We start from the raw sequence: 13996 nt of genomic DNA, 5'->3' as shown, positions 1-13996 counted from the left end.
AAAGTGCTTTGTCACCCTTCGAGGTCACATGGCGCGGCGGGGGACAGCAGCCGAAGGGCCAAGACAAGGACGTGCCGGGGGGGCGGGGGAGAAGGGGGCGCTTATCCGGGAGGCGGAGATGAAGGGCGCGCTCTCGTCGGAATCCCGCCTCCCTCCCGGCCGCGCTACTGGGACTTTCGTGCCGGGCAGCAAACAACCCTTTCGTCCAATCCCCGCCGCCGAACCCTGGAGCGTAGAACAAGGTCTTGCGGCCAATGCGCACGCGCAGCTATCCGGAGCTATGAGCCGGGCAGCTGGTTTGGCCCGATCTGCTGAAAGCTGTGCTGTTTTTGAACAGCGCCCTCCGCTGGCCGTTCGAGTACTTGAGCTGTCCGCTCCACCAAAAGTAAACCGGCGTCGTTGTCTATTTTTATTCTAGTGCCATAAACTTCCGTGGATTAGAGACTGAACGCATTTGGATCACACAATTTAGTTCTTATATCAAGGATCAGTCCCTGGCCACAGGAAGGCTGAACTCCATAATTTCGTGGCTTGGAGCAAACTTCTCTCAATGCCTTCTCTCCACCCCGTACCATCCCGTAATACAGTCTAATGTGGGGGTGTCAAACTCATTGTTTATGAGGGCCGGATCTGTCATAAATGAAAGGTAGCAGAGATATAAATTTTATAAAGAACACAGACAAACACAATTTTTTAAAAACCTAAAAACATGCTTAAAACGTTAGCACTCATTGGTTTTAAAGATGCTTTCTTTTTATTTCTCCCATGGGATCCTGGGAACTGAGCAAAGGAAGCTTTCCTTCCCCAGGGTACTGGGAAGGAGCCTCAGCAAATAGAAGGAAGAGAGGCTTGGCTCAGTGGCTCTGCTGTTCAACTGAGAGAGCCTGGCAAAGCAAGCTATTCCTCCCCAAGGGAGGAGCCTCAGCCAATGGAGAAAATAGGTTTTGCTCTAGTAGCTCCTATGCAATTAAGCAAGCCTTGCAAAGCAAGCTGTGATGTGAAGGAAGCAAGATATAGGGGGAAGGAAGCAGATGACAGCCAGTTGCTCCGGGGCATGATAGGAGCCCTCTGGGGGCCTGATTTGGTCCCCAGGCCAGATGTGTTTGTTTTCCTTTCATGGAAAACAAACGTAAAATGACACAAATAAGGCATGTCATGAAGACAGGTCTTGAAGGCTACACTAATGTCCTGCCTCAAGGTCCTTTCTCTCCACTTTTATGCTCTTCAGTCTCAGACTTGTCTCTGGATGTTTGTTGACCTCAATGCCATCTATTTTTACATGGTCTTCTAATGTATTTAGGACTGTTTGCCATTCTATCCTATTGTCTGATGAAGTGTGCTTCTAGCACACGAAAGCTTATCTTCTGAATAAAATTTTGTTGGTCTTAAAGGTGCAACTTGACTCCTACTTTGTTCTATTGCTTCAGAACAACACGGCTGCCCACTTGGATCTATTCTAATGTAAAAGCCAGTAGAGCTGGGTCCTTTAACTGAAGATACAGTAGAAAAATAGAATTATCTTACAACAGGCAATTTGGAGTTCAGAATATACTTCACAAGCTGTAGTGTGTGAATTGCTAGGCTGTGCACCACTTGGTGAGAAATTATGATTGGTTCAAGTGCTGACTATGGGCAAGCAATGCATCAGTTCTTCAAGTCTCAAGATCTGAGGAACAAAGCAGTTTAGACACTGGTAATTTCCAGCTGGCCTCTTCATTTATGTCAATAATGAAAGGAGGTCATTATCTCAAAGTGTTACTTGTCAGAAGATGTTGTCTTTGTTGTTAGTCAGGACCATCGAAGATACAGCTATCCAGAATTAAGGCTGTCAGGTCCCCTCTGGCTGCTGGCAAGGGATGGGGCAATTGGGTTGCCAGATTCAGGTCTGGAAACTGCTGGAGATTTGGGGATGGAGCCTGAGGAGGACAGGGACCTCAGTGGAGTACAAGGTCACAAAGTTCACGCTTCAAAGCATCCGTTTTCTCCAGGGGAACTGATCTCTGTTGTCTGGAGAGGAGCTGTAATTCTGGGGAATCTCCAGTCCCACCTGGAGTCTGGCATCCCTAATCCAGATGGGTGATGTTAGTGGTCCACATTTCTCCTTAAACCAGAGCAGGATCAAGTGTTGTCCAGTGGTGTATATAGCCAGGGAATCAAATACAAAGAGAGATAGTTTGTCCATATATTAAAACATTGCATCTGGATGTTTAGTGCCTTGGTCAGGCATGTTGTCATTTTAACAAAAATCAGTGCCGAAAAAATTATACTATTAACATAGCATTGCTATTTCATCATTATTCAGACTGTTTGTTGCTGACAGGGGCCAGTGGGTTATGTAACATCATAATATATGGTATGTAAAGTGCTGTTTAGATTCTGAGCTTAATGCTGTAACTGATTCTATTATGATTTTAGCTGTTTTGATTGTTTGTTTGATTATTGTATATTTTATGTACTCTGAGCCTCCATGGGGGAATGGGCAGAATATAAATAAACTAACAACAATAATAATTATATAGTATGTATTGCAAAGATTTAAACCACTGAGGAAGGCCTCACAGCTGAAATGCATTTGGCTTTGTTTGGTTTAAATGTATTATATGGAGTTCGTAAATATACCTGCTGAAGGGAATGATGTATTTCCTTTTGTCTGTCTAAATCTATTACCCATCAAACCCATGGGTACCCTTGAGTATTTTGGGAGAGGGGGGAAATTCTCTCTGTCCACTACTTTATGCATAATTTTATAAACTCTATCATGTCCCCCCTTAGTTGTCCATTTTCTGATCTGAAAAGTCCTAGATTCTTCAGCCTTGCCTCATGCTCTAACCCCTTAACCAACTTTGGTTGTCCTCTTCTGTACTTTTTCCAGCTCTACAAGGAACTTTTTGAGATACAATGACCTGAACTGCACACAATATTCCAAATGACACCACACCATAGATCTATACAGGGACATTATAATACTGGCCATTTTGCTTTCACTCCCTTTCCTAATAATTCCTAGAGCAGAGTTTGCTGCTTTCCCCATTGAGCTGACATTCCACCAGGCATTCAATGACTTTCACCCCACCATCAGCCTAACAATGAACCAATTTATGCAAGAAATACATTTTCTGGACACTACTGTTGAAATACGCAATGGCCACGTAGACACCACCTTATACCAGAAACCTATTTACTGACAAACACACCTACATGTCTTAACTACCACCCTAAACATACCAAACGATCCATTGTATACAGTCGGTCGGACCAATTCTGCAGTCACAGTTGCTCTGCCCCCGGACTTCTGCTTTCATTGGATCAAGAGATCAATTCCCCACCAGTTGCTGCGCAGTCGCATTTTGATCCGCGGCTCCCTCCAGTTCTCTTCACACCTACCTGATCTTGTTTTTTAGCAGTCAAGTAGATGCAAGGGAAAGAGGAGGGAGCTGCAGGTCAAAATATGTCCGTGCAGCAACTGGTGGGGAATCAGTTGCTTGATCCGATGAAAGCAGAAGCCTGGGGGTGGAGCAACAGCAGTGCCGGATTAAACCCCGTGGAAGCCCATAGGCAGTCGAAATCTTGGAGGCTCCCTCGCAAATTATCTCCTAATATCTCCTGCAGGCACCTTCTCAAAAGCCGCTTTGACAAAGCTGCAGGGGAGAGCGGCAGAGAGAGGCAAACTGTTTTGGGGCCCCTAAAGGTGTGGGGGCCCATAGGCTAGTGCCTACTCAGCCTATTTGTTAATCCAGCCCTGAGCAGCAGCAACTGTGGAATTGGTCTCAGGCTTGACACTACAGCCACATCTGCCCCAATCCTATAGACAAAGATTTTCACCTGAAGGATCTACAACAAATCTTTTTGGAACTAAAGTATCTACCTGATGAAGTCAAGAAACAGATTAACAAAGCCAGAATGGTACCCAGAGAAAATCTGTTGCAGTTCAAGGCATCATCAGTGATTTGCAACCTCTACTGGATTATGACAGTTCTCTTTTGCAAGTACTGGTGGGGGGTGCATTTCCTTGCTCATAGGCAACCCCCGAAGTCTAAAACAGCTCCTCACCCACAATAATGCAACATCTAATTTGACCATGAACACTGGTCTTAAAGGGGCCTCTGGACTCAAACTTTGTTCTGCTGCTTCAGACCAACATAGCTACCCACCTGACTTTCCTCAAAGTCTCAGGAAGTTCAAATCCAATTAGCATATACTTGAAGTTGGGATGTTTTGTTTCAATGTGGATCATCTTACACACTGATATTGATCTTCATTTACCGCATCGTTGGCCACTCAACCAATTTGTCGAGATCCTGTTGGAACTCTTCATAGTTGGCTTGGCTTTTCACTATCCTGAATAATTTTGCGTCATCTGGAAACTTGGCCACTACACTGCTCACCCTCAAATGAACAAATTAAATTGCAGTGGCCCTGATACCAATTCTTGTGGGACCTCAGAGCTTACTTCTCTCCACTGTGAGAACTATACATTTATCCTTACTCTCTGCTTCCTGTCATCTAACCAGTTTCGTAGCCATAAGAGGATCCATCATATTATACCATGACACCTAAGTTTACTTAGGAGTCTTTGGCAAGGTCTTTTGTCAAAAGCCTTTTGAAACTCCAAGTATATAATGTTTACTGGGTCATATGCCCCCTACACTATCTCACCTTCTTTCTCCATTAAAAAACCAACATGCCATGGAAACATGATTTTCCCCTTAAGTGATCAGAAGAGGTCTATGAAATGCAAAGGTTGCATCCTGCATTATATACACTAGCTGGTTCAAAGCAATAGCTACTGTCTCATCACTAGCTCTTTATTTCTTGGGATACTGACACACTCAGTATCACTAAAGATAAGAATATTGTCTAATTGAAAAATGAAACATGACTGCAATTTTCCTTTTCCTCTGGAACTGATCCTTCCAAATATTAAATTATCTGAGATGCTGAGCCATAATATATTAATGACTATAATAAAGAAGACATCAAATATGTGTGAGAAAGGGAAAGTTATATAACATATTGCACAAAATACTAAATACTGATTTCTAAATCAAATCTAATGTGTTTCTAACCCATATTCAGAAGAGCAAATCCCCCTTTTGTGTGTATTCTATGCAAATAATGCCTTCTAGTACTTGGAATCTGCTGCTGCAAGCTTATGTTCATCACTGTCTATTGGTCTCCAATAATGGTTAACAAAACCTTGGCAGCATCCCAGTGGGCTGCAGTGGGAATGGAGAGAATGATTAAAAAAGAGCTCAACATAGTTAGAGGCTTAAATTTCATTCTGATCATGCACCAAATCTGGCTCGCATCAATACTAAACAGCTTCCTATTGACCATGAGGTTTTTAATCACATTATCCTTCAAGACCATGGTGACCAACAGGGATGACCATAAATGAGATTTGTTCATTTATGATCTGAAGAGCTGAAATGTGAATGTTGCTTCAGTCATTAAAGCTAATCCAAGCAGACCCTCAAAATGCAAATTACAGATGCAGAATGCAAATCTATGCCACACAGCTTAATCTTTAAGAAGTGATTGCTTCCTCCTATATTTTGTTGTTCAGATGCACAGTCGAGTCCGACTCTTTGCGACTCCATGGATCAAGTCATGCCAGGTCCTCCTGTCTTCCACCATCCTCCAAGTCCACTCAAATTCATGTTAGTTACATCCGTAACACTATCCAGCCATCTCATCTTTTGCCATTCCCTTCTTCTTTTGCCTTGTCTTTCCCAGCATCAGGGTCTTCTCCAGTGAGTGCCCCCTTCTCATTTGGTGGCCAAAGTATTTGAGCTTCAGCTTCAGCATCTGACCTTCCAGGGAACAGTCAGGTTTGATTTCCCTTAGGACTTAGGATTTGATCTTCTTGCGGTCCAAGGGACTCTCAAGAGTCTTCTCCAGCACCACAACTTGAAAGCATCTACTCTTCTGCACTCGACCTTCCTTATGGTCCAACTCTCACAACCATACATTACTACTGGGAATACCATCCATATAATTGCTTTCTGGAATTGAAAATGGCTACCATTACTGGGTCAGGTCTTTTCATTGGTCAACAAACAACTGGGATTGGTGCCTTGTTTTTCAAAGTACCTGAACTCCTTTTGAAGTCAGATAGGAAAGTTTATTGTATTGTATTGTATTGTATCGGCTTCTGAAGATCTCCAAAACGCTGGCTATATAAAATCTAGATGCCACATCCCATCTTCTTTGAAGAGAACCCACGAGGAGAGGAAATTTTCTACCTTCCTTAGTTTTTGTTTGTGGAAGGCTTTTCAAGACTGTGTTATGTAAGGAGTAATCTCTAGAATCTTTTGATATATTGTATTCTAGTTGGCCTTTGAGAATTGACCGATAAGATTGGATTAAGTTTTTGCGATATAGTTTTTTATATATTGACTATTATGACACATATGATTTTCTAGTAAATTCTATAATAAGCACAATTAGACAATTTATGTAAAAATTCTTTATTATAATTGTTGGAAGGATCCCTCACAGTATATTATTTTTATTGGATACTGATTCAGTGCAAGACAGCTTCATGTGAGAAGACAGCAATCCCTAACAGCCACCTACCTCAATTCAGTAGAGGGAACAAAGAGCTGGGCCACTGCCAAAGACCTTAATCACTGGACAGGTTTTAAAGGACCAGATGGCCCTTTAGCTACCCCTTTTCCAGACTGTTAGGACTTTAAAGTAAGAACCAGCATTTGCAATTGATTCTGCTAAGAACTTGCTCCAATCAGCAGTCATGCTGCTTCATTTTGGACCACCCAAAAATTGTTAACCATCTTCAGAGGCAGCTCTATGTGAAACATCACACATGAATACTGTGGCTACCTCTTGCTCTATAGGAAATGGCACAACTAGTGAACCAGATGAAGTCAGTTAAGGTGCTACATGCACAGCACTGGATGAGACTTGATGCCACTTCCAAACTCCATCCCTGCTCTTTCAAGAGGAGCACAAGAATCGCTCTTCACTGGCTGATACCTCAGCCCCTGATTAGCTACACTGTTGATCAATAGTACCCAGCCATCTGGCCTGAGCTTTAGTTGTTGACCATCATCCCATCCATGACCATCTCAAGACACCTATTCCCAGGGGTGGAATTCTAGCAGGAGCAACTTTGCATATTAGGCCACACACCCCAGATGTAGCCAATCCTCCAAGAGCTTATAAAAAAGAGCCTTGTAAGCTCTTGGAGGATTGGCTATATCAGGGGTGAGCTAGAATTCCACCCCTGCCTATTCCAAAGATTTGTGCCTAGTGAGCTGCAGAATCATGTATAACAAGTGCCACAAAGTCAGACAGTTGTCTTCCCAGCACCACACACTGGTCCTTACCTGCCAGATTGGAACATAACCGCTGGAGCAGGATACCATCAAGAATACCTAGTAAAGAAAGCTGCTTAATCAACAGGGATCCCTGCTCCCATCAAGGTCGTCAGTCAAAATGACTGTGGTTTCATTTCCAAAACTGTTGGAAACCTGATTGAAATAAGTCTAGACAAACCATTTCGCCCAAGAAAGCCCACAACTTGAGACCACTGAAAGTTTTTTTTTAATTGTCCGGATTCAGGGAAGGATTCTTCAAGCAAAGCATTACAGTCACCTCTTCCAAGGCAGGCAGAACAGTCTCTTCCTTTGAAGAAGCATCCAGACCCATCTGTTCATTTTCTCCTCGTCCGCAAGCTGGCATGGGGGGAGGGAGGCCAGCTGTAATAAGTCAAAATGATGTATTATTTTTGCAACGTGTTGTCAAGAAACCTATTGGTTGAGGGACAGGGTAAGGATATCAAAAGTCAGGAGGTAAATAAATAAACATGATTGGCAAGGATTGAGCTGAGAGGCAGTAAAATGAACTAGCACCTTGAATCAAAAATGGGAAAAAATATCGACATTCTAGATGATGTATTTAACCAGTGTTTTACAGCTTGTCCTATAGAACTTTTGTGTGATCAAGGAACATTATTATAAAATGCTTTATTGATGATATATTATCTCTTATAGACAACAAAAATAAAACAGCAGGCTGATCTGAGGAATGCACCCTCCCATAAATAGGTTTTAGACACATGCCAGTTTAAACACACACCTAAGAAAAATATTTTGAGGTATATACGCTAATTCAATCAAATTAATAAATTAATTAACTTAATACATGTTCAGTTTAGAGTGCCATCCTATCACACTTTCCTGGGATGAAGTCTCATTTAATATGATGAATTTCTGAATGATTTGCCTAGATTTGTGCAGCAAACCTGCTACATGTACTTTTGGGTTGCCTACATAAGTTTTTAGAAACTATCAAATTTGACACAGAATTTCTTGATAGGTGCCTGATTTGGAGGCCCTGCCCTTGCTTCAGGTTTATCAGAAAGCGGGGGAGGGGGGAGGAAAATGTCTCCACTATGCCCTATGGAGACCAGTTCCTATAGTGTGTAATGGAGAATCAATCAGTGCAGTGGGTATTTGGGGCTGGGGGGGGATGTGTTTTGAGGTAGAGGCACCAAATATTCAGCATAGCACCTGATGTCTCTCCTCTAAATACTCCCCAAGTTTCAAAAAGATTGGACCAGGGGGTCAAATGCTATGAGCCCCAAAAGAAGGTGCTCCCATCCTTCATTATTTCCAATGGAGAGAAGGCATTTAAAGGGTGTGAGGTCCCTTTAAACGTGATGGCCAGAAATCCCTTAGGAGTTCAATTGTGCTTGTTCCTTGCTCCTTGCTCCACCCCCAAAGTCCTCAGATAAGCTAAGAATCCAGGAGCACCTTGGAGACCAACAAGAGTTTCAGTGTATGAGCTTCCGAGATTCAAAGCTTTTTAAATCAGACACACATAAGAAGTTGAGCTGGGTGTCATCTACGTATCTGACCAAGGGAACTTTGAGTCTTGAAAGCTCACCCCACTCCCCACATCTTATTTATTTATCCATCTATCAAATTTCTATCCCACTCCTTCTCCACTGAATGGGGCTCAAGGTGACTAACATATAAAATAACCCAATTAAAAACAATACAAATGTACAATAAATTATCTTGAAAATGTAACATGATTAAAAACATAGGGAGGTCCTGCAAACTACGTACCTCTTTGGGCAGCTGGTTCCACAGGATAGGGCCGCCTACTGAGAAGGCCCTTGCCCTTGTGGAGACAAAGTAGACGGTTCGTGGTTTGGGGACCTTCAATAAATGCTGAGATGAAGGTTGGAGAAGATGGGGAGAATCATGTCGGGAGATGAGGTCCCAAAGGTATGAGGGCCCCAAGCTGTTTAGGGCTTTAAACATTTTGAATTGGCTCTTGTAACTATTTGGGAGCCAATGCAGCTGCCATAAGATAGGTGCTATGTGCACTGTCAAGGACACTCCTGTCATTAATCTGGCAGCTATGTTCTGAACCACTTGCAGTTTCTGAAGCGTCTTCAAAGGTAGTCCTGCACAGAACAGGACTAGTCTAGTCTTGAGGTGACAAGTGAATTACCAAGGCAAGGGCCTCTTGAGGCAGAGAGGGAGCCCTACGTAGATGTTAAAACACAGTGCAGACACATTTGTCTATGGAGAGCAAAGAATTGAGCCACATTGTCAAATTCCTGATAGCAACAACCGTAGAAAGATGGACCCTGTCAAAGGTCTGTAGAAGTGGCCACCCCAGCGGCCCGGGCTTCTGCAGCCACATAATCTCTATCTTTGATGGATATTGCTTCAACCAACTCTCACCTAGCCATTCCACCACTGCATCCAGGCAGAAGGGAAGGCCAAGACTGGAATTCCAGCTACCAGTCACTCTTTAAATAAGAAGTTGAGCTGGATGTCATCTACATATTGATGGCACCCTGAGGTAGAATCTGTAGAACATGTACTGTTTTGTTGTCATTTCCATCAGGAAGTTCGATCTAATCAGTGATATCTAATCAGTGTAGATCTTAAGTTCTTATGTATGGATTTTAAATGTTAAATCTTAGAAATATTTTTCTTATATTTAGACCAATTTTATTCTTAAATATTTTACTGAATAGTTCTTGCTTTTGACATGTACTCGTAGTTGGCCAAATAAATTGATATTGATAGCACCCCACTCCAAACCTCCTGACAGTCTCTCTCAGAGAGCGCATAAAGATGTTAAATTACACTGTAGAAATCTACGGTACATGTCAGGGCCCAAGGTGACAACCCCTCTCCACCCATGATTACCTCTGGAACCGACCCTGGTGGAATGAGGAGAACCAGCTCAAGGCTGTACCCCTCATACCCAGGGAGGCTAAGCGGCTGACCAGGACCAAATGGTCTACTGTGTCAGAACCAACAGGATCAGTAGTGCCATCCCATCAAGGTGTAACCGGAGATTGTCAACTAGAGTGACCAGAGCTCTCTGTCCTGAACCCTGGACAACAGCTGGATTGGAAGGGATTTAGGACGGAAGTCTCATCTAGGAATTCAGCCACTTCTCACTCAATCACCTTTCTCAGGATTGGAATTTGGTATGGTATTTGGCTAGGTCCCTTTCATCTAATAATGGCTTTCACGGGAGGTGTTACCATTGCCTCCAGGGCTGGCTCCCACTAGGCAAACTAGGCATTTGCCTAGGGCGCTGGGAGGGGGGGTGCTGAACTGGGCTCCCCCGTGCCCAAGACAAATGCCTGTTTGAGTCCCCCCCCCCCGCTGCCGTCCCTCCCTTCCCTTCCACAGTGCAACGCAGTGCCCTCCTGGCACAATCAGACAAGCGCCACGACAAGGCTTGGTCCTACCCTCTTTGACAAGGCCAGGGCTTCTTCTAAGTTCTTTGAAGAGCGCACTGGAGGAGGTTCGCTCTCTCCTCACTTCTGTTTCTGAAAGTGCTCTTCAAAGAACTTAAAAGAAGCCTGGGCCCTGTCGAAGTGGGTAGGGCAGAGCCTGGTAGCAGCGCTCCTCTGATCGTGCCGGGGTGGGTGGGTGACAGGCGGCAGCAGGGGGCAGGGAGCTTGCCTGGGGCCAGTACTGATTGCTCCTTGAGGGAGCTAGGGAAAGCGCCCTGGGAGAGTCATTTATGTCTCGCAAGGCTTCTCTCCTACCACTTCCCTGGAGGCTTTCACCAGCCACTAAGGACAGGGATCTTGTTGGTCTCCAAAGGCCTCCTGGAGGTGTTCTACTGCAGCCCAAGCCCTGTACCTCTGAAACTAGTACAGGCGCTTCGTCAGCCAGGTGCTTTCTTCTGCCACACAGATAAAACCAGGTATGAGGCAGTCAGTCAGGCTTTCTTTTTACTGAGGCGTCAACGTGGGGCGCCCACGGAGCACACAGGATTCGAGGAACGGAGGGAAGGGGGCGCTCCTCCGCCGCCACCACGCCACCGTTGTCGGCGCCCAACAGTGCAGTCTACACAATTAACTCTTCGAAGCCCACTGACTCCGAACAGTGTCGCTCTGCTAGTTTATGAGGCCAACAACGAACCAGTGCAATCCTCTGCAGCGTTGTTCCAGGCCGCCCGTTGACATCAGTAGGTTGAGAGTGGAGTAACTCAGCACAGGACTGCACAATTCTAACCGGGTCCTCCTAAGCGTATCGGCGCGGCGTAGCGGACCGAGAGAGAGAGAGAGGACCCGTCTTCAAGTCGAGGCGCCAGCCGCTGGCTCAGCTTCATCTCCCTCACAGGCTCGTTGCGAAGAAACCCCGGCTGCTGAAGCCCCTAAACGAAACCCGAACGAAGCGCGCCGGCTGAAGAGCGCACGTGGGGCACCAAGCCTCTCTCGGCCGTGGCGGCAGCAGACAGCCGCCGAGCGCCTCGCCGGGACGGATCTCCTCTCCCCTCTTTGCTGCGGGGCTGCTGCTGCTGCTGAACTCAGCGCGTCTTGCCTGCATGCAGAAGCAGCAGGCAACAGCAGCGGGATCTCCCCAGAGATGGGGCGGGAGTGATGGATGCGAGCGGGGCGGAGGCCTGGCGGAGCACAGCTCGCTCTCCCCCCCCTCCCGCTTCCCAGCAGGGTTTCCTCGGGAGGAGAAGGAATCTCCTGATTGGCCGGAGGGCAGGCCCGGGCCCCCAGCGAAAGTGCAAGCGCGGCGCAAGGCGGAGGAAAGGGAGGAGGTGTCGCCGCCGCCGCCGCTTGCCTTCCCTGCACTGATCGCAGGAGCCGGGCGAGATGGGCAGCAGAATCACTTTCTTTGAGGTGGGTGTCCCGGCGGGCGGGCCGCGCAGGGGAGGGCTGCGAAGGGCCGCGCTGCTGCTGCTGCTGCTGCTGCTTGCGATGCCTGCTTGGCGGGGTCTTCCCCCGGCAGCTTCCGATGAGCGGGGAAAGGAGGAGCAGTCTCTCTGTCTCTCTCCACGCTGCCGCTCATCTGCATTGGAGCTAAGGGGGAAACCACTCAGTCCCGAGCAGGTGCATTCAGGACCAGTCAGTAACTCAGCTCGCGGCCCCCCTCCCCCCCAGTCTTCCACAAACCTGGGACTCCCCACCCATTGCAGGTTCTAACGAGCTTCACAAAACTAGTGAACGATCTCTGTCCTTTTATTTGATCAGGACTGAATGCTTTACAACGATCTTTCGCCCTGCATTTCCTGCATGTTATGGCCCTTTGACCCTGCTGTTGGATTGTGTATGCCCCCTACAGAAATAACTACCTAGGATCCATTCATTGCATTGGAGGGAAAGGTCCACAGAAGCTTGCGCTGGACTAAACTGTTGGATTCCTTAGTTTCAGTAGATTACTGTTTGCTAGTGTGGCAGCCTTAAACTCATCCTAGGAGTGGGACAGCTGGAGGGGAATTTGCCACCCAATTTTTTTTCTTGCCTTGCACAGGAGCACACTTGAAGCTTTGGAGTTTTTGTTGGCTTCGGTTCAGATTCTAGGGCCTCTGAAACTACATAGGCAGGTGTTCACACCACCATGGGTCAGTGGTAGCTACTTAACATTCCTGTGATGTTAGCCTGCGGTCCAGGGATAAGGGGCTGTATGTTGGTGCACACTGGATTGCTTGTTTTGTATACTGCAACAAAATTCATACTTTTTGGTAATTTGCTGTACATGACTGACAGAGCATTGATTATATGGACTAAGGAGGTGTAAGGATTGTATCAAGTGACTTGGGCTGGAAATCAACCTGGCAGACAGGTGAACCAGCTCAAAGTATATCAGTGCATGACTGCCAAAGATGTAGCCCAGGGGTGGCCAATGGTAGCTCTCCAGATTTTTTTTGCCTACAACTCCCATCAGCCCCAGCCATTGGCCATGCTGGCTGGGGTTGATGGGAGTTGTAGGCAAAAAACATCTGGCGAGTTACTGTTGGCCACCCCTGATGTAGTTGGATTTCTTTAGAACACCCAGGGCATCTCATTCTGGGTTTATCTGTGTATGTCTCCTGAGTTGTTGTCTGGAAAGACAACTTATAAATTTCCAAAATAAATACAAAACTAATGGGAAGGGCAGAATATAAAGGTACACAGACAATCCTTCCCTGCAATTATGTTCCCTGGTGGCTGTCTTAGATAGTATATATTTGAAAAGGAAAACAATCACACTCAATGAAGATTATTTTAACTGGTTTATTCTAAGATCAGCTGAGCTCTCCACACCTTCCTATATCCCTTACATGTTTAGAAGCTGACACGTATTTCTGAATGGATCACTGTTCCCTTTAACACTAGGAGGTGTCATAAATATTTTGGAGGAAATGGCACCACAACAGTTTAGAGAGAGTCAGTTTGGTGTAATGGTTAAGAGCAGTGGACTCTAATCTGGAGAACCGGGTTTGATTCCCCACTCCTTGACATGCAGCCAGCTGGGTGAGCTTGGGTCAGTCACAGTTCTCTCAGAGCTGTTCTCTCAAGAACAGTTCTCTCAGAGCTCTCTCAGCCCACCTATCTCACAGGTTGTCTGCTGTGTGAAGAGGAAGGGAAGGAGATTGTAAACTGCTCTGAGACTTTGAGTGAAGGGCGGGGTATAAATCCAAACCTCCACCTCCTCCTTCTTTGCCAATATTTAGACAGGTTCAAAGACTGATGGGTCAAAATTCAAAGAAC

General features: G+C 45.7%; 1 protein-coding gene across 3 annotated transcripts in view; it reads left to right on the top strand.

Annotated features, from left to right (window-relative positions):
- The first annotated feature begins 12085 nt into the window (after positions 1-12085).
- LOC132566821 (very-long-chain enoyl-CoA reductase-like) overlaps positions 12086-13996 on the top strand; it is a 49874-nt gene continuing 47963 nt past the window's right edge. For all 3 annotated transcript variants that reach the window (XM_060232237.1, XM_060232236.1, XM_060232235.1), the window contains exon 1: positions 12086-12145. In XM_060232237.1, the coding sequence (XP_060088220.1) occupies positions 12119-12145 (27 nt within the window). In that variant the 5' untranslated portion in view covers positions 12086-12118. The remainder of the gene's footprint in view (positions 12146-13996) is intronic.

This window comes from Heteronotia binoei, chromosome 2 (genome assembly GCF_032191835.1).
Source record: "Heteronotia binoei isolate CCM8104 ecotype False Entrance Well chromosome 2, APGP_CSIRO_Hbin_v1, whole genome shotgun sequence".
Lineage (NCBI taxonomy): Eukaryota > Metazoa > Chordata > Lepidosauria > Squamata > Gekkonidae > Heteronotia > Heteronotia binoei.
This window is presented reverse-complemented; position numbering and strand designations above follow the sequence as displayed.